The 22,004-nt window shown below is 38.7% G+C and overlaps 2 protein-coding genes across 4 annotated transcripts in view; both read right to left on the bottom strand.

Annotated features, from left to right (window-relative positions):
- LOC117302937 overlaps window positions 1–22,004 on the bottom strand; it is a 31,151-nt gene that overhangs the window by 1,522 nt on the left and 7,625 nt on the right. For all 3 annotated transcript variants that reach the window (XM_033786935.1, XM_033786934.1, XM_033786932.1), the window contains 6 exons: window positions 21,522–21,607; window positions 21,027–21,109; window positions 19,131–19,225; window positions 18,686–18,757; window positions 17,219–17,289; window positions 9,001–9,090 (listed from right to left, as the gene is read on the bottom strand). In XM_033786935.1, coding sequence (XP_033642826.1) covers window positions 9,001–9,090; window positions 17,219–17,289; window positions 18,686–18,757; window positions 19,131–19,225; window positions 21,027–21,109; window positions 21,522–21,607 — 497 coding nt within the window. The remainder of the gene's footprint in view (window positions 1–9,000; window positions 9,091–17,218; window positions 17,290–18,685; window positions 18,758–19,130; window positions 19,226–21,026; window positions 21,110–21,521; window positions 21,608–22,004) is intronic.
- On the bottom strand, window positions 3,088–5,213 carry LOC117302938 (5-hydroxytryptamine receptor 1A-like). Its single transcript, XM_033786936.1, has one exon. It carries the CDS (start codon window positions 4,713–4,715, stop codon window positions 3,564–3,566), a length of 1,152 nt encoding a protein of 383 aa, XP_033642827.1. The 5' UTR covers window positions 4,716–5,213; the 3' UTR covers window positions 3,088–3,563.

Raw genomic sequence — 22,004 nt, forward strand, 5'->3', positions numbered from 1 at the left:
GCATGGTATACAATATTATAATGAACCTCAACAGACACGGCAAATTCTTGTTAAGCAAGAACGACATGCCTCGTTATTTGCTTTGTAAAAATATAGACAGTGAACAATAACACATTGCAAAGGCAGACGCAATTGTATTATTAGACTCTTCAAGATGGTATTATAATACCTCGTTTAGCTAAAGAACATTCGGATTATGTTGCATGGGCAAATGCACGTCTAGTGATATTATCAAACTAATTAGCTTTAAAACAAGCTTTAAAATAGACTTTCAGAAAAACATGTTGTACACGTGAATGCTAATATGGCTGTATTTTTGACGCCATTATAAGTCGTGTGTTGGTCACATGGGACGTCCCACACTCATTCATCGTTCTGACTCTCAAAAGCATTTCATACAAAGGAACTAATGGTGATTCTGACAAGACCTTTAAAAAATGTGTTTCAGATGTTTTTGTTAATGTTGTTTCCTTACATAAACCTTCAAAAACTAGGTATTAAAGTTCGCAGAACTTTCTTTGGGAAACGTACTTGAATCGTTGGGATCAGCATACGCGTACAATGAGTGAGGTCACACTGAAAGATTATCAACTGACTGTTAAGCCGACGTGTGGCGTGGTAGTTTGGTTGGTATTAACCTTATTCTGGTAAGCATAATTTTGTGCTTAGCTATAGGCCTAGTCTTTTTTGTGGTTAATAGCAGCTCAATGAAATTGGGCTCTAATGCTAAATGTTACATTTGCAAATACATGGTGAATGCCCAAGCTGGACGCTCGCCAACCAGTGAAATAACTCATATTTTACATCCAAGCTTATATATCCTGCTAAAGTTACAGCGAAAATGTGCTTACCGCTAAGAAGCAACCCCAAACTTGGCTCCACTGTTTTGTTTTGGTATAGTTGTAACCACTAACCATTGATCTCCATTATACTATAAATGGATCCATTATATAAATGGAGATCGATGCCAATAAATATTTCGCGTTGGCGGCCAGTGATTAGATAACCAATGGCCAATTCAACCGACACAGTTATTGGTTAACGACCGCCAAAACACACCCAAGGGGTATGTGCGCAGATGGGGGGGGGGGGGACACCCCTGGGGACGAGGCTGGTTATGAGGACGTCATCAACATGTGTGAAGTTCAGCCTCGTTCACTGACCTACTCTGGGTCTTCGGTCTCGTTCTCAAATATCTGCACACCATTTCTCCACTCACGTAGACTAACACATCAACAAATACTTGTTTCGTGCCATTTCAAGCTTCATGGACAATACATCCCTCATATAATAGACGGGGTCGCATGATTAGCAACTCCGGGCTGCGATGTTAAAAGGCACTGGACGCCATTTCAGTAAGCAGTTCCGCTGATGCAACAATAGACCATAGTACAGATAATTACCATTGATATCAATGATATAGCAAGACATTTGTTTGCCGAAATGGCACCAATGCCCCAGAGTTCCAGTTGTTCATCTTGCGGGGCTCTATAATACGACCAATCACATCTCACACAAACTCACTCACTTTCTACCGACCCGCCCATTCAAAGTCAAACCATAAAATGAAGTTATTTTCGAGAAAACTGTTTTTGAAAACATAAAAACCGCAACGCTGATTTCAATTGCCCTGTCACACGGTTCAATTTACACGCAACCAGTTCCAGGCAATTGCAAATCGCCAAGAAGAAAAGGAACACATTTAAATGTGCACTTGGGGATCGTGAGACACTGTTTAAACAAACTGCTCCTGTGCTAGCAAAGTGGTCACGCAGCAGGCACTGCAGTTGGTTGCTTCCTCCAAGTTGCCTGTAAAGGTTGCCCCGTATGACAAGGCTTCCTTACACGCGATCAGCGTCTGTCAGCAAATACCCACTCAACCATTTTCAAGATTCTCTCACTTTACAGTCGATTTAATTTTAGACGGTGCACAAATACTTGTCGAAATGCCAATGGTTCCGTTATTTTGAATAACAACATAGAGCAGTCACCTTCTGCTTCTCATTCAGTCAAACCAACGTATACCAAACCGAGGGTGGAAGGGGAAATAGTGAGGTCCCTGTTTCTATAAAAATTAAGAAACGCATTCAGTGTGTTTGGACACAGGGTATAATACAAAGATGGCGGAATCATGTGCGTTCATCCAAATTATAGGGATATCAATCTCATTCATCCTTTTACATTGGGTGCGTTCAATTAGCTTTCCTGTGTCGACCCCGGTCTGCCCCCGGTCTGCTTACCCGGGTCGTGAATTTTGTTTCTTCGCCAAACAACATTGCAATATTGTTTTCCCCTGCCGCTGTGATTGGCCCTTTCCGTCAAAATTACGTCATAATGAAATTGGCCTGCTCTTTTACCAAGTCATTGCAATGTCGTTTGGGAAAAAAATTAGCACCATGGTCAACCCCCAATGCCCTGTTTGTGGAGCGGGTCACTTGGGGCTGGCCCGAGGTGCATGACGTAACATCGAGAGGGCGAGTGTGATCGTTTGATTATAACAGCTCTCCTCAGGGGCTCATCGAGTGAGCACCGCGGGGCCGACACGGGGTCGACACGGGGAAGGTAATCGAACGCACCCATTATACCATGTAATCCGTGTTATCACTTGTTTACAAAAGATCAACAGAGCCTGGACTTGCGGCGCGATTATGACTACAAGGCCTGGTTGTTATAATTATTTGATACCAAGAAAGGGGGCATATCTTAAAACTTGATTAGCTGTTACTTTGTATATCTCTGGAACTTGGTAGCTATGGCACAAAATGTAAACATGTCCCATAATGAGCAGTGTATACCTTGCCTGTTAAATGGCCACTCTATTCACAAACATACAAGGTCTTTTCAATACTGGTTCTCCAACTAAGGTTGATTCCAAAAAGAGCTGAGCTTAATCTTTCATGTGCATAAGCCTTAAATTCTAATAACAGTGTGATATGAGAGTTTAATTCACTATTATGGCCATGTTTGTCCCCTCCCCCCCCCCAAAAAAAAGCATCTACTGTTATTATCTCACCCCAAAATATGAAACAAATCGAGAAAAGTGGTACAATGTTAGTATTCATTCAATCCTTCTTATAGACGGCATGATATTGTGTGAAGACTGTTTTTATGAAACTCTAAATCGTGTGGAAAATACCGGACATTCACTCTGAAAAGAGTCGTCCGTCATACGGCTCTTTCCGAGAATGGTATGGCGGACAAAAAGAGTGATTTTTCAAAACTCGTTTACGTTAAGAATTAAGAGAGGCCCGGACCCTGGTATCTGTGTCTAAATGACCCCAAAATGGGTTATTTTGACGCAGATCTCCTGGAGGTTAATAGTAAATATTACACTGTATACGGCATCAGCCTGACCCAGAAATATTGTTCAAAATATGGCTGCTCGACAAAAATAAGCAAATTTATACCAGCCACATATTGTACATGACGTAAAACGGTCTTTTGATTGTGCTAGGCTACTTGTTATGCTTTAAGCAGCTCTCCTGGTTCCCCGAGACACAGACTCCGGGTGAATTCTGCCGACCCAGGTGTTTTTTTAGAGGGTTTAGTGTAAGTTCTGTCTGTCACAGTTGGACCACATACATGGGGTTCGATTGCACAGACGACCCACCCTGTACCGTGGTTGTTGTTGGACTAATTGTTATTTGGTCCAAATTAACAAGTGTCCTCGATGTTCTGCTCGAAGGGGGCCCATCTTCTTTCCAGCATACCATACACGTGAGAGCTCTCTTCAAGACTTTCTTAATGTTCCTCCGAAACTCGGCGTAGCGGTACGCGTATATGATGGGGTTTACCCCGGAGTTAGCAAACGCCAGCGTGTGCAAGACGGCCTCGATCATGGGGAAGCGAATGGTATCCGAGCCGGGGTCTCGATGGGAGTTGAGGTACTCCATGGTGAAGTTATAGATGTAAATCGGCAGCCAGCAGAACAGGAACGCCCCAACAACGATGGCCGTGGTTTTGGTGGCTTTCATGTTAATGGCTCGCGTAGACCTGGATGGGTTGTTTTTGGCCGCTGTGGTCGGTTCAACGATGGCGTTGATGCGTCGGATGTTACGGCGAGCTGCGATAATAATCTGAGCGTATAGAATCACCATGAGCACTAAAGGAATCGCGAATGTCAGCATGAAGGAGAGAAAGAAGTAGGCGAAATGTAAGACCTGATCAATGTAACAGAAATGGAGTGTTTTGACCGGTCTTCTCCAACCCATGAATGGGGTCAGGCCGACAATTGATGTGACCAACCACGTTGTTACGATCATAACGGTGCTCCGGCGAGTTGTCATCAGTTGGTGATAAACCAACGGGAAGATAACGGCGAGAAAACGGTCGAATGCTATACACAGTACGTGCAGCATGGAGATACCGCAAGACACCTGAATCCAAATGACGATCACCAGGCAGAAGTAAAAGTCCGTCTTCAGGGATTCAGCGAGAATACCGAGGTAGAAGACGGGGACGAGCGACATGCCGACCAGGCAGTCAGCCACGGCCAGACTCGCTATGAATTTATTGGTAGTCTGCTGTAGGAGCAGCGTGGCTGAACTGCTACACACCGCGGCGATGACAAAGAGATTCCCGGTGCAGATGAAGAGCGACATCGGGAGAAGAATCCCGAAAATGTAATAGACGAAGATAGTCAGATCCTCCTTGGGACTTTCTCCGTCATCGTGATACAGACTTGAGTTCATGTTTGAGTTATCATCTAGGAGCATCGTACCACAATTCACTCCAAGTCTTTCAGCAGCATCTTATTCTTACCGCAATTCACTCCAAGTGTCTTAAGAAGCGTCTTCACTTTATCACAGCCTTGCTCTGTTGAAATGTCACCTTAAAACAAACCCCGCAAATTTCCCTTGAGTGGACCTTTAACGCGACGAGTCCATCTTGTTTTCCCCTCACATTCACATCAATGGAAATCAAACCAAGGCTGGAATGCAACAATGGACAGTCCACTTGTTGGTATGATGAATTGATGTATACTTAAGTCGAGGAACATGCCGAATACGCAGTAGTAGGGTCAGCGCAAAAAACCCTTGATGAAAACTGAGCAGACTTCACCGCCCTCTTATATAGTCCTACCCAAAACACAACTGAAAACCGAGTGAAACACGCCACCGATGTGTTTTTTAATTCAAGTCAGCGACACTCCCGTATCCGCTTGATGTAACCAAAACTCAGCCAGTCAAACTCAGCGTTCACGAATCATTTGAGATGTCACTTCCCATCGGATTTTGACAGTTTTTGTATGCTTTTTTTTTTAGACATGACAGATAGTCTGAATAGTCTATCACGTGTCTTCGTACATTATTACTGTGCGGCCAATAAGATTGCATGGACGAGTTCATTCAATCAGAGGGTGGTAATCATTTTTAAATATTGTGAAAAACACATTTTTACACAATAGAGCATTTTGTAAATTATTTACGTGTTTTGACCCGCTTCAGTAATTTAATTAAATAAAAAAAATTAAAAAACTGAGCATCGACATTAGAACTGAGAAGTCTCCCGAATTACGAAAATCTTATATTCCGCGGTATTGGAACATAAAGCAAGACAGTCACTATAAAGAACAAAATATCTTAACAAGTAGACACACACACATGGAGTTACCGCAAACCATAACAAGGACCTCCCTTGTCATATTTTGTTTGAACCTGGACGAGCAACATGATATTTATTTTATTTGGCCTTAGAAATAGCAAATGAAATGGTAATGGACACCAAGGCAAAACAAAAAAACGGGAAATGGGGGAAAATTTCCACCGCATAGGAACTTCTCTCTTGGGAAGTAAGAGACCACGATGAGCAAGACGGCAGAGAAACGAGATAGTCGTCCGCGTGGGATCAACACCCTGACAAAGACTAGCCTTTTGTCAAGGCCTTGGAGTTCCGAAGCGGGGGGGGGGGGGGCAGTCTCCTGTTCAGCCGCTTGGGATCGCGGCGGCTCTCACAACCATTAAGGCCTTGACAGAAGGCTATAGGCAAAGACACACACAGACAGAACACAAACACTTGGCACATGTATAGAGGAGGAGACGTCTTCGACCAGCAGAGTGAACTAGTGAGTGATGATCATTGATTTCTGATGCTGACAACCTTAGCAACTGTCACAATGCCATATACACTATCTACAAATTAATACATAAACTCCAAACACGAATGTCAGGTGTGATTTTTTTTTAGATTGTAATCATTTTTTCATTCTTCCATTCGGATTAGTTGTTATCGCTGACCCCCCCTTGTATCTCATTCCTTGAAAGTTCCATGAATCATCCGAAAATGTAAGATGAAACAAATTGTGTTAAAAATTAAGTAATAGGAATTGGACATGGTTATAACCCGAAGGGGCACAGCTCTTTGTTTTTGGTTGTGTTTGTTTTTCCACATTATTTTTCGGTGTACCGGATTAAAAACTGCATAACGGAAAAATATCCACAGGCAGTGATAAAGATAACTTTAATGTGATAATGTAAAATCAGCATAACAATAATAGTTAAGAGATTTGTAAAGTGCCTAATGCAAAGCCTCTATAAGCAAAAAGAGAACAATTACAACGACAGAAAGATAGATTACAAGAAAACAGATTACAAATAAGCAGCTTCAAACATGAATGAGTTATTTAACAGAGACTTCAAAACAGTGTAAAGAACTTTAGCCTGGGGAAAAGCACAGGAAGACTGCTCCAAACAAATGGAACACGTCAGAGAATGGCCCTTGACCATGAAAATGGAAGCTTTTGCAGTTGAAAACAACATAGCTTTTTGCTAATTGCGCAAGCGCTTACTGTAGAATGAGGCACGTATAGATCGAAGTGATCGCAAGCTAGCATGCGCCGACAGCGTGCATCGAGTATTTGCGATAGACGATTGTCAAGTCAGGGTAGGGGAATAATGGTCAACATGTTCAGATAAATAAACAGGAGATTGACATATTTCAGATTTAAAAGTTAATTGTAAATTGAGCGATATTGAACTCAAAGTTATCAGATTTCAATCATTTATCTGTGTATATCTCCCCACTGTTTGTGGCAGTATTCAATTACCATTCGGGAGGGGAAATACAACAAGCCTTCGCCGAGTATCCACTCGAAGTGTGAAACACAGGATCGTGTACTCCATTTTCGTTAATTTTTCTCAAATCATGTTTTTTTAAGAAACTGTTATTTTATGATGATTTATTTTTCTAAATTACACGTGTGCCAGGCGAATAGCTTGCGTGAGATTTATACTGATTGGTGTAATAAGGCATTTCTGCTTCGTGATCATAATTCACAAAAATATGTTGGCATTTATTACGATGGGTTATTTACATAGTGAATAAAATTAAAACGGGGGGAAAATCAAATCAGACACGTGTTCCTTGCGAATAAACAGGAAGTCTGCCCTGTCATGTTTTTTTGAATGGCTGATGTAAAACCATGGTAAAACGATGATTTATTTTATACCAATTTATCTAATGATGCTTCGCGTATGACTTCAAGGAAACTAAATGTTTCTGAGAATGAATAGGACGCATTCTTTGCTTGCTATAAGGCACAGTTTACTCCCCTCCCACTCCTATTGTGTCTTCGGATCATCACAATAAGTACCCAAACCGTTTAACAAGGGCCGGTTATATGAACTTAGTCCAAAATGAAAGAAATCAAACAAATTAAAATGGACAAAAAACATTATGACAATTAACTTAATACAAACAAAAACTACAAACATTTATTTGTGGAAATCTGATCTCTCAAAAATTAAAGTTGCTTTTAAAACAATTGTATGTAAAACATAAATCTTTAACCACACGGCAAAAACAGTATATTTCAAGATGGAACAATATTTATAAATAATACTTCTTTCCTATACCTACTATAATATATTATAAAATATATCAACTGTAATTGCAATATAAATATTACATAGTGAAAAAGGCACATCTTTCTGTTTCAGTTATGGATCAAGTTTGTTGCCTGAACATGCAAAATTGAACTATTTTCCTCCACTCCAAATATTAAAATTAAGTTGAAGGGGGATTTGGGGGGTGGGGTAAAGCAGAGTGACACATTCCCATGAAATGTGGACATGATACATCGTAAGCCTGCACTAATAAACTAATATATTGAGCCAAGTATTATAGGGCTGCTTAAGCAGAAAATAGTGCTTAATCATTTTCTTCTAAGCAAAGATATGGTGAGGAACCGATTCTGCAAATGTTGCATATGGAATGGTATCTTAGCTGACAACCTTTTACTGAATAGCACAAATGTTTTGTGCGTAGTTGTTTGTTTGTTTGTTTGATTGGTTGATTGATTGATTGTTTGTTTGTTTGTTTGTTTGTTTGTTTGTTTGTTTATTGGGGGTGTTTGTTATAAAAAAAAATAATAATAAATAAAATAAAAACACAAGAGTAAAAAACAAGAGTGACCTGCTCAGGGGTTTCCCTCAATGAGGGTGGCTACTACCCAAATCTGAAGAAGAATGATTGGGGTTGAGGTATATCTTCCTTGACAGATTATCTTGAAATCGTTGGGCTTTGTTGACAGAAACCATGTCAGCCTCCTGTAGATACATGACACAGTTCTACACAGGTAGAGATGCGTGTATTTGTGGACTGACAAAGATAAGTGGTTTCTTTGTTACTAGTTCATAACAAGATCCTAATTTGCAGACGAGGGTTTCAATAAAGGTACAAGTTAACCCAAGTTGGGATATAATTTTCCCAATTAGGGATCAGTTGGTTCGGTTGACCAAGACACTGTGAAGTATCTATAGATTTACACGAGAATTGAGATAGCAATAAGATCCTGAATTGGGATAGCTACCCGATTAGTGATCTTTGATTGACAATTCTCCAGAAGTCTCCTGTTATCTTACTATTTATCGGCCAAGTGTTAATTGAGCCCAGGTTGGTGCTGAATGTTTCTCAAAGTCTCTGTGTTTGTTACTGGTAGAACTATATCCTCATTGGACCAGTAAGGGTACTACCTCGTTTTGACTTTGACCTTTCTCTTACCGGTGCTTTTCTTCTTCTTGCTCCGTGGCGGTCGGGCGGCCCTCTTAGCCTCCATCTCAGACTGCAAGGTCATACGATCATTGGCTCTTACTGCAAGATGAAAAGGAAACTTTCATCAGTTTCAAAAGAACTCCTTGTGGGAGTCTGCAGAGTTCCCTATATAGGATGGGAAGATAATCTAAACAAACAACAACGGTTAAGAGTGAGTAGATCAAATGATACAAGCTCAATTGACATTTAATACTAGCCTGTTTCTGTCAGACATTGCTTTTGAATCTACCCCTTAATTATTTACTTTTTATTATCTTTCTGTGGTTGTCTAATGTTCTTAATGTCTTTATAATTTTATTTTAAATAATAATAGATTTTTAATATATGGCCAGGGATATTGGAATTGAAGGCCTTCGGGCTACAGTTTTTTGGTAAACTTTTTTAATTCCATGCATATGTCCCTGGCTTTTGTTTTGTTTTGATTATGTTTGTATTTTGTATGTGTTTTTATGCCTGATACATAATAATAATAATAACATCTAATACATCAAACTTGACACTTATAGTAGAACGATGACACTGTAAACATTCAATAATACAATCTCAATTGACAACTTGAGTAATACTCAATAGTTTCTTTTGTCACTAGTGTCTTTAAGCCTTCAAGAAAGACTCTGCTATGGTTGAAATGTCAGGCCCCAGAAAAAGATAAAATAAATTAATGACAATATACTAACTAAGAAATCAATCAATTTTCCTCACATTAATAAATATTTGTCATTGTTCAACCCCAAACATTTAAATTTTACCCAGACAGATTTATGTGTAATTAAAGACAGTGGACACTCTTGGTTATTGTCAAAGACCAGTCTTCTCACTTGGTGTATCTCAACATATACATAAAATAACCAACCTGTGAAAATTTGAGCTCAATCGGTTGTCGAAGTTAAGAAAGAAAAAACACCCTTGTCACACGAAGTTGTGTGCTTTCAGATGCTTGATTTCGAGACCTCAAATTCTAAACTTGAGGTCTCAAAATCAAATTCGTAGAAAATTACTTCTTTCTCGAAAACTATGTCACTTCAGAGGGAGCCGATTCTCACAGTGTTTTATACTATCAACATCTCTCCATTACTCGTTACCAAGTAAGGTTTTATGCTAATAATTATTTAGAGTAATTACCAATAGTGTCCACTTCCTTTAACACAAAGTAGACCTTTGAAACACACTGAAAACCTATTTCTTCGGTCAGCAGAACTACGCATTATGTCCCATTTACCAAACATCAAGCAAACAACCTTTTTCATTTTCTGTTAAAGCTCTTCAGGAAAACTAACTGCCAGAAGCTCTCCAAGACAGTCCCATTTTTTTTCTGACGAGTTTGTTTGTCTCTTTCTGGGATGTCCTTTCAAAGTCTAATTCACTAATGTTTTTTTTTCTTGCCTGCCGTCAGCCAAATGAGCGGAGTGGCAAAGGGCCAACACCAATGACGGAAATGAAGGTTTATGACAATGAATACCCTGCATATAGGAGATAGGCAATTTCGCAAAGAAAATGAAAGCCAGTTTTGGACAGCATAAGGACCATCTCTACCATGGTATGATTAAAGCCACTGGACATATTTGGTAATTGTCAACTTTTTATAAAGTAGAAGAAGAAAAACTGACTTGATGGCCTTGCCCTTTTAAAAACAAAGCATACACGCCTGGATATCTTCTGGATTCCAAGAGTAATAAACTTTTGTTTTCTTAATTGTGTGTAATACCTTAAAAGAAACCATAGGGTTCTTGAGTCTTTCAAAGAAGCCATTCAAAATTCCCAAATTTATATCTGGCCTGATACTTCATAGAAGCAACAAATGGGGTTGCCTCCATGCCCCCTGGTCATTGCCTCGGTGCCCTTTTTACAATTTACAATTTCCTCATAGGGAACCCTCTACCAAGGAGAAAATACCTCGGTGCCCTTGCTCTTTCAAAAACAACGTTTACCGCCTGTGTTATTTATATTTAGTTCTTTTCATTGGCGGGTTGTTTTGTGCGACACCTTGAAGAAAGTTTAAATAAATTTCTCGAGTCTATACAAATCAAGTCTGTAAAAGTAGCCATTTGAACTCTGATAATTATATTTGTAGTTCTTAATTAACAATCATTTTTAATTGGCGAATTTCGGTGTGCAATACCTGAAAAGAAAGCTTACTACTTTCTTGAGTCTATAACAATAGCCATTCTAAATTTGGGCTAAAATCGGACAAAAACACACCAAGTATCTTTAAGATGCTGCCAACCAACCAGAAACACCGGAAGGAACCCCGTCCCCTTTTGATAAATGCACTGTTTTTTTTAGGTGTGTTACACAACACACAGGGACAACGGCTTTACGTCCCGTCCAACCGTAAGACTAAGTACCATGGTTAGGTGTCTTGCCTGGGACTCGAACCCACACTCTGCTGATCAGAAACACAAGAGTTTGAGTCCGGTGCTTTTAACCTCTAGGCCATGACAAGCCATATTTCAATTCTGAAATGAGTTAATTAACAAGTACATGTGCCTTGGAGGTAGGCAGGAAATGAGGTGGGGACGCAGCGGTGACTTCTACTTTCAATTAGTGGATCGAGGGCACTGACGTGGGTTGAGTTCTTAATTGGTTTCAACATTTCCATGAGCCTGTTCTAGTCATCGTCAGAAGACAGAGGTCCGTAAATTACAAAAAATCCATCACAGCATCGCCACTACATAGTGTTTACGTGCAGGTTGACACACACACAACCCTCGTTTATAATTCATCCGCTCACAAATCCTTTCTTCGTTTTCAGTCCAAAAAACTAAATGGCCGATGAGTCTTTTATTGGAAACGATTTGTCACTTTATTTTGTCCAGTGAAGTAACATAATTTAATATTGAGACAAGGATTCCCGCGAGGATCCTGTCTTATTAGGACTGCATCGTCAGTAAACCCAGCTGGGATGAGCAGCTTGGTGATGAGCAAAACGTTTCAATCATCTTAATTGCCATTACATTGTTCAACACTCCACACAAATTAATAACTTCTCATTTATTCTAATTGCACGCAATTACAACAACAGTTTTTTCTCACAAAAAACAAACAAAAATTGTACTCACTGCCCACTGCTAATTATGATAATTCGGAACTAGATTCCCTCAAAACAAGACTGATCCAGTAGTTAAAAAAATGGGGCTCAATTACACGCCCCAAAGATAACTAACGTAGTCTGACATCCTGGTAGTCAAATAATAGTGGTGAGGGCCTCACTGCAGTGTGGACCGTGCCTGAAAATAGTGCACATCGCACAGTAAAGTATGACCCCCAAAAATGGGTCCAGTTCAAAGAATTGACAATAGAAGATGACATCAGGGTATGTGGGTCAACCGAATCAAAAATGGCAAACGAATAAACTAAAAGTGGCCTTTGAGAAGTCAAATTGGAAAATGACTTCATGATTGCAGGTCTGGACTTTCATCTTTGAGAGCGCAAGGCCATTTTCATTTTGCAAAGGGCGCATGGAAAATCTTAAAGTCTATAATAAGACACTGTTGATCGGGCAAAAAGGCCAAGACTAGGGCAACAGTGGTCTCTGTGGCGTCTGTAGTTACAAGCCTGTGGTTGCTATATATAGCTTTACGTGGAAAGACTCTACATCTTTATCTGTGACACTCCTAATTACATTGCTAGTTTGTAATTAGGAGTACATCAATGCATCATCGACCGTAGAGGAGGCTTTGGGGAAATGAAACATCTTTAATCAAAGGACAAATTTAGTAGGACTGGACTTATTCAATATGAAGCACCTGTGGGAATGCTCGGTGATGTAGCTTTAAAGGTAGGGTCATATGTATGTAGCTCAGTGAATACTCAAACGAATTATTGACCATTATATTTACTTGGTGTGAGCAGCACTGCAGCTGTATTTAAACTATTGACCATTATATTTACTTGGTGTGAGCAGCACTGCAGCTGTATTTAAACTATTGACCATTATATTTACTTGGTGTGAGCAGCACTGCAGCTGTATTTAAACTATTGACCATTATATTTACTTGGTGTGAGCAGCACTGCAGCTGTATTTAAACTATTGACCATTATATTTACTTGGTGTGAGCAGCACTGCAACTGTATTTAAACTATTGACCATTATATTTACTTGGTGTGAGCAGCACTGCAGCTGTATTTAAACTATTGACCATTATATTTACTTGGTGTGAGCAGCACTGCAGCTGTATTTAAACTATTGACCATTATATTTACTTGGTGTGAGCAGCACTGCAGCTGTATTTAAACTATTGACCATTATATTTACTTGGTGTGAGCAGCACTGCAGCTGTATTTAAACTATTGACCATTATATTTACTTGGTGTGAGCAGCACTGCAACTGTATTTAAACTATTGACCATTATATTTACTTGGTGTGAGCAGCACTGCAGCTGTATTTAAACTATTGACCATTATATTTACTTGTTGTGAGCAGCACTGCAGCTGTATTTAAACTATTGACCATTATATTTACTTGGTGTGAGCAGCACTGCAGCTGTATTTAAACTATTGACCATTATATTTACTTGGTGTGAGCAGCACTGCAGCTGTATTTAAACTATTGACCATTATATTTACTTGGTGTGAGCAGCACTGCAGCTGTATTTAAACTATTGACCATTATATTTACTTGGTGTGAGCAGCACTGCAGCTGTATTTAAACTATTGACCATTATATTTACTTGGTGTGAGCAGCACTGCAGCTGTATTTAAACTATTGACCATTATATTTACTTGGTGTGAGCGGCACTGCAGCTGTATTTAAACTATTGACCATTATATTTACTTGGTGTGAGCAGCACTGCAGCTGTATTTAAACTATTGACCATTATATTTACTTGGTGTGAGCAGCACTGCAGCTGTATTTAAACTATTTTAAGGCAGGGTTCCCTTCAGTAGATTTCTTTAGAAAACTCAGAATAATAAATGTTTAACTTTTTGTTGTTGACATATTGACCTAGAAAACTGAAAAACAAAGTAAAGCCTCAAATGAAGCAGCCATTTAAAGGAACTGGGGCCGGTTTCACAAAGATCTCAAATTGATTGTAACTTCAAATCAATCGTAGTTGGTAAGTAAAGTGTGATGTCACAATACAAATCTCTATGGTGATACTGAAAATTTGTTTGCGATGAATTTTATTGCTTTGTGAAATCGGCCCACGTTTGGTAAAAAGTAAAAGTATACTAGCATTAGAATATTTGATACATAGAAAAACTTCAGCCCCAAAACCTTCCTCAGGCATAAAAATGCACACCAATTTGTTTTTATTATTATTTTATTACCAACTTCAATGACCAATGGAGCTCAAATTGTATGGATATGTTGGGATACATTGAGTCCCAGCATAGGAGTTTGCAATGGCTTTTCCCGATTCCTGCATGCCACTCTGTAGTTCAAACAGATGAGGCAATGTTTGCCAAAACCCAATCAGGCACGAAATGTCTGCAGAAATCGCAGTAAACGCAGGCATGAAATTGGACCCTAAAGGGTAGCTGGGTATTCTCCCAGAAACAAAGCTCGTTTATTTGTTTCTATTACTTTAATTGCACATTGAAAGTTGAATTTGCAGTTAGTTTTTTATCCACCAAACAAGGGGATTTTTTTAATATATTGTTTTTAAACATTGATAAGTTTGCAGAGTTTGCAGGTTCTCCAGCATTTTCCAGGGTAAAACCTTGAGCCAATTGGATGAACAATTTGACACAATGGAGTGGACTTTCGGTTTTTGATCTATTGGACGCTGATCGGCGCAGAATTCTAATTAAACAACCAGCTAATTTGCAGAAGAACGCCTACAGGGGAGACAACAGCTATTGGCATTGTGGTGAAGATAACACTGAGATGATGACCAATGGCCTGTAACTCTGGAAATTTCGATTAAGAGCACCCGACTCAAGCTCTCAGGTTTCTGGGTGTGGGTTCAAGTCCCACTCGTCTGTCCATATAAGCAAGGCACTTAACCACTATTGCTTCGTCTTTCAGATGGGATGTAAAGCCATAGGTCCCTTTTGAAAATTCTTAAGGGGCACCAAGGCCAAGACCAGAGGCAACAAAGACCATGGCCCTCGTGGTCTGCAGGTAACTCCAGGACTGTAGTTTGCATCGCATGGTTGAGATTATCAAAGGATCGTCGAATGGCATCTTTTTTGAGAACGAGAACATGGAAACGAGTGTTCTCTTTTCAAAAACCAATGATGTATTACACTTGTGAAGGGTTTTTATACCTTTAGTAGATCAAGTTTTGGGCCATGACATGAATTCCTACTCTTTGTGAATGAAGATGTATGCAATAATATATCTGTAGAAGTTTCAGCCTCATAGTCGTCAAGATTAGCATTAAAAAACAATTCCCTGAGATGAAAACTATTTTGAAAATGTTTTTCTCATTTCCAAAAAACTACAACACCTCAGCAAGTAATATTTTAAGGAAACTTTCTCCCATCATTATCTTGAAACCTAACCTTATCAAATAAATAGAAATCTGTGGACGATTGTGTTTTGTGTCGGACAAATAGTACATATAAATCCTTTTAGAGTGTTTTTTGGTAAGATTAGAATTCGACGTTGATGCATGCAAGGGAGCTATTCACGACCGATGGAGAGCGAGCTGACAATCCTAGATTTCGATCAAGCTCCGTTAGAATTTATTTATGATATCAAAGTCAGTGGAACATGCAATTAGCGTGATGGATGACTCTACTAAAGCCAATTGACAGCGAGACTCTTAACGACTACACTATTTATATTAGAAACTTGGTGCCTTAATCCACGAATGCCGGGCAACAAATTCTCAGCATTACTTGTTATTCATGATTTATTTATATGAAATCTCCCGCAAGACGAGTTCTCAAAGAACAAATCTACACAACATAATAGACATATCTGCTTGGTGTTCTTGCAAACTGAATTATAGACATCTTAAAACATACAATATGAGGACATTTAGTAGTAAGGTAACCGGCTAAAACACCATGTGCAATCAATAGACTATGACTGGTTTCCTTATGATTTTACTCGGCAGAGACATTTATTCGTGTATGATTCTTGACTTATTGCCATTCTCAAATAAGATTATTATTTTGCAAACTGTTTCACACCTTTAGACTTTCATTTAAAAAAATATATATATCTTTGTGAATTATCCAATTTTTGTACTTTATGAATTTTTATTTGGGGAGGGGGATCGGTTGGGAAGTAGCATGTCTACTAATCCAGTTGTAAAACTTACTCATAATTTATTTTGTTTTGTTTAATTTTATGACTTTCTTACACAATTTTAGCTCTTTTAACCCGTTTCTATAACCCTTCAAAGACAACTCAGTTCTGTATTTCACCACTTAATCTTGTTGATATTTTGCACTGCTGTTTTCAGGTAAAATGTCTGGAAATTTAACCCCAAATAACAAGCTTTCATTTTGAAGATATTGCACACAAAATCTGTCAATGATCAGGGCAGAAAATTTGGAAACTATGAGTGAATCGTTGTCAGTCCTCACACTATCCCACGTCCATAAACGATTTTGCGTTGTCCATGCCACTTGAGAATTTCGGTATGTTTTTCACTTTGAAAATAAAGAGCATCATCAGCATCAGAGAAAAACAGTTTTGTGATTGAAATACTTGATCAAGTTACAAACCACAGGGGAAACTGACTGGAGACTACCCACAAAGAGCTAGAGCTTGGATTATAAAGCATCGGTACCATAATCAGGATGTTGTTGGCCCATACCCAACTCTTATCAGGTTTTTTTCGTTCAATCCTAAATTATTTACAAATTCTCTTGTGATTTATAACTTGATATTTGAAATATTTGAAAAGTTACATCCCCTGAAGGTGGTCCCCTGGCTGCCGCTTCCCAGGTTTTGTCATAAACTAATCCCTCGCTACGAGGCAATTACAGGTTGAATAGCTTGTGACAAGCGCCCCCAACCAAGCAAAGATATTGACAAATTAGGCAGACTGCCAACATAGGGCTGGATAGCTCAGGTGGTAGAGCGCAGCGGCACGTTAAATCGGAGGTCAATGTTCAAATCCCGCTCCAGTTGATTCTTCTTTCTTCAACCCCCAAAAATGTCTTTCCACAAAAATCTGGCCATGCAACTTGAGTATAATTTGTATTGCAGGAAAGTAGCCCTGTATTGAAGCAAGTAACTCAATGACCTTCAATGGTACTCACCTAATGCCCTCTCCGCTAACTTGTACTTCCGAAAGAGATTTCCGAGCCAGGCTTCGGGCTGATTCAGTAAGCTTCAGGGAAAGTTCACAAATAAAGTGGGCAAATTTAATGCATTTCTATTAACCCTGTAAGATCTGTTCAAATTTGCCATGATGACATAAAGATTTCCTAGCAAGAAAGATAAATCTAAAGCTCAATCACATCCTCTAGTTTTCAATAAACACAATCAATTTCATTCCGTGGTTTATTTCAATAAAGATTATAACAAATGAATGGGTTCAACGTTCTTGTCAAAATACTATGACAGTTTTGTTGCTGTTTTCTCAGCAGGTAGAGGCTGTATTATGCTGAAACTTTAACTTGAAACTGTTATTTTATCTTTCTTGATAATTTTGTCCATAAATTTTGATTACGTAGACAAACAAAATCTATAACCCAACCTTTTAAGGGACATTAAGAGAAACACAAATGAATTATAATTTATATAATTTATCACAATTAAACCTTGGTGCAAGTCATAATTATGACAAATACTTAATAATAACATGAAGCAAGTGTGCCATATATGACACAGTTAAGATTAATATATCATAATTATGATTTGGGTTAAGTCATAATTTTATCTTGTTCCAATAAAGTCATATTTATGAGATATATAAGTAAGAAGTCATAATTATGACTTGTAATTCCTCATAATTATAAGATAAAAGTCACAACTCTTTAATAAATGTTCTTTCTCTTTCAATGTCCCTTTAAAGTTTCCCTGAAGTAGTGTTTGCTTTGTCCAGTAATTTTGTTTGACTAGGTTTCACTCTAGTCCAGACATGAATATGAGGATATTTATAGTTACTCAGCTTTTTGGATTGGGCAAATGTTTCCGACCAAATTTCATGGTTCTGCTTACCGCCAAACTCTGCGCTTACGATCACCATTCTCCACGAAAGAATGCCTAGTAACGTAGGGCACACATGCACACAAGCAAAAGTTCCTTGCTAACACATGAAATACGCTTAATTTAAGCGCAGAATTCCCTTCTTCCGGAAGCACGGCTACTTTGTTTACGGTCAGCAGAGCCATGCATTGGCCATGATAGCAGGGGGACTCAAGCATCCCCAACGCCCCAACCAAAACACTCCACAAACACATTGAGTCCACACATCCTGGGGGAGCCCAAATCATTTTTACAGCCAGTGCAACTATTGTAACCCCTTGGGTTATGCAACTTGGGCAAGATTCAATAAATCTGTTTAACAAACAATTATCAAAGTATTCTTCTGAATTAAGAGTTGTTGACTTCGCTTTGATAAGTTAAGCCCTTACAGTACCAAAACATCTGAAAAGAAAACTTAAAAAAAAAAAAAAATAAGCATAACAACAATAAGGCCTAGGTAGTGGAACCCCCTTTCGAGCCCTCCTAAACAGCTCCAATATACAAGTATATTGTTTAAACAGAAGCTGTTGACTTACCCGAGGGAGGTTTTTTGTGGCAGGTCTGCTACGCAGTCATCATATCCTCTTTGTGTGGGTGGTAAAAGTCCCCTGTGGAAATAGAACGGCAACATATATAATCATGTACCGGGTAGTAGCCTTGGCTATAAGAAACTTGTGCATTTAACTTGACCCCAGGAAGTTTTACTAGGCAAAATTTTAACATGTTTATGTAAAAAAAATTATCTTTCAGATTAAATGGTAGAGAAAATAACCATCTTGTTGGTTAAATAAAATTACATACACTAACTCCAAAGTATATCAGACTATTTTTAAAATGTCTTCTCCACATTTGGAAATGAAAGTAGGGGGGGACATTGTTAAGTAGCCCACAGGGCAAGTTGAAAAGTGATGTTAACCAGCCCATAGTAGTTTTACACTAGACAATGTACGATATGTGATATGAGCTAAGGGCTCTTCCTACCTTGCCAGGGTTTGGGCGGAAACATTGACGCCTCGCTCTAACAATTTTTGATGCATGGTCTCCATTTCTTGCTCTTGTACACTCAGTGGTATTACCTGGGAAGATCGTAAAACAAATTAAAACTTAAAAATGTCTAGGTACAGGGCAAACTCAGCGGTCTAGAGACTGCTTTCAAATGGCATAGGTCGTTGGTTTGAATCCCACGTTTGATGTTTCTAGCAGTGGAGTCAGGACCTTTTAAAACCAACACCAGGTGCTACATAAATGGGTCTCAAAAAAAGGAAAAAAATGTCTTAAAAAACCCTAATAAGCACTCCGAGACAAAACGGAGCTCCCACAAATTACGTAACGGATGGGTCATGACATAACAGGGCTTGTTCACAAATCCTTTTAAAAGAACCCAAGAAGGGTCTTTAAAATCTGTTCTTGTGTGAACCCAATCTCCTTATTCATCCTTAGACATTTTAAATGAATATCAGCAAAGATAACTTGTTGCTACTGTCGTTCAAGCTGGTCGTTAAGTGTTTGCGAGGACAAATCGAGAGAGTATCAACGTCACACAAATCGAGAGAGTATCAACGTCACACAAATCGAGAGAGTATCAACGTCACAGACTGATCAACTGATCAACAGATGAGATTAAATCCCTTTGTGGCTGGCGTTTCTACTTCATCACCCCCACTCCACTTAACTGCCTTATCCACATTACTCAGTTTCCATGGTAACAAGCATCTACAATGACAGCTCACCGCCTTGCTTGCCCAGGAAGTTGAGTATGTTTTGATAGCTGTTTTTTTTTTTGGCAGCTTGTTTTGACAAAGATTACCTGGAGGGAAAGCATCAGGATTGCCGATATAAATTTCCCCTTAAATAATCCTCACATTGACACAAAGACCTCTTCAAGGACTTATAATATGCAGGTAAAAACCACTTTGGGCTTTGTCTCTCGGGAATGCATTTCATAATATATCACTTTCTGGCTTCAGAGTAAAACTGGTTTGAGATGAAAAGGGATAAAAATGTGTGTCACTTTCCAGTTCTGGAGTCATCAATGAAAGGGCAAGGCCATTTTCGTTTTGCCAAGGGCACTTCAATTGGAAAAAATCTTAAAGTCTTTGGGAAACTTTTGAAGGTGTACCGAGGCCATGACCAGAGGACCACGGAGGTCATTGGAGGTCAACGGAGGTCATTGGAGGTCAACGGAGGTCATTGGAGGTCAACGGAGGTCATTGGAGGTCACTGGCCTCTGTGGCTTCCATTCAGTAAGGCTTGACTTTCAAAGAGATCTAAGTCTTACTTCAAAAAACACCAATGAAAAAATGGGTAATCAATAAGAGAAATGTAGCATTTTCAAAACCGAAGAATGTTGGTTGGTAAAAATCACAATTTGCATGCACATTTCTATTTCAAAATGCTGAAAAACATAAAAATAGCAACAGTAAGAGTAATACGCAGTTGTTGTATAGTCCTTTATCACACTCGACGGACATCTCAAAGCGCTGAAATGTTTTTTCTCGACAGAGTATGCAATTGCTACATTTGAATTATCGGACCAATTTATTTTATGTATACTTGAGGTGATACAGCACAATCTGCAGTAAGCCATAGATTTGTGGACAAGTCATTAAATGTTTGTCACAGTGCATGCTCACATGTAATTATACTGCTCCCACTTCTCACTACTGGCTGGTAAATGGGACTGTAGTTGCGAGAGCATAATTGCTATCACCGCGCCAAACATTTAACGACTTGTCCATAAGTCTACAGCCATCCTTGCCAGCAACATTATGGTACATCGTTTTCCGTTAATGATAAGTGCATCACACAAAAGACTTGTGCCTTTTACTCTGAATGAGTTTAAAGAAACTAAAAATAATAAAACAAAAATACAATTACCATTGGTTCCTCTTCTTCAGAGGACTCCGAGACCGGTTTCTTGGGATACCAGAAGACTGGCTTAGGCTCCTCAACGGCAACAACTAATTCAAGAAGAAAACAAATTAAAAGGTGGATATACAAGGTATTTACTTAACATGTATACTATTATTATAAGTTAATTAAAAATACTGCAATACAGCAGCTAAATGCCAAAATGTAGTTTACAAAATAACCAGTAATTTTAATTATTTCAAAACTAGTTGACAACTATAGCAGTTTATAACATAACAAATACACACACAAACTAATTGAATTTACATTACGTCTATAGTATTATTATTAATTCAAAGTCCCGTTGAAAACAGTCACCAGTGTCGTTCCAAGGCTTTATATCAAAATTACTTTCTCCCTAGAAAAATTGTAAACAAATAACAATGACTGGAGGAATAAAGCTGCCACACACAGATTTGAAATTAAAAGTCAACACTGCTCGCCAAATGTTTCAGATTGTACCTTGCTTTGTGAATTTCTTCTCCTTTTTCAACGACCCATCTCTTAGAGCTTTTACTGCCTCTCTATTCCTCTTGTAGTCAACAAACCTACAGACAGACGATTTCAAACTCATATTAAACAAACAACACAATGCAATCTTAGATTGGACTCTAGCGGTGCCACAACATGCCACATGTTATTCATGGTGTGGTTAAATTTTCTTGCCAAAAATGCTTGTCCCAATGTTTTAGGGTTGAACCATGGAGGTGGTTCACCAAAGAAAACTTTTTAATAGTGCTAGTTTTTTTTATTGCAATTCATCATTGTTTGTTTTCCACCAGTCCTGTTAATGTGTGTTTTTTTATATCTTTTTTTAATTCCACCTGAATTTGTTTTTATAGTTTTACTATTTAATTATTGTAAATCATGTGCATTTTGGCCTGTGGGCCACGAAATGTGATTCCAATAAAATGAAATGAATTGACTAGAGCAGGATTTGAACTG

Source organism: Asterias rubens, chromosome 19 (genome assembly GCF_902459465.1).
Source record: "Asterias rubens chromosome 19, eAstRub1.3, whole genome shotgun sequence".
Classification (NCBI taxonomy): Eukaryota; Metazoa; Echinodermata; class Asteroidea; order Forcipulatida; family Asteriidae; genus Asterias; species Asterias rubens.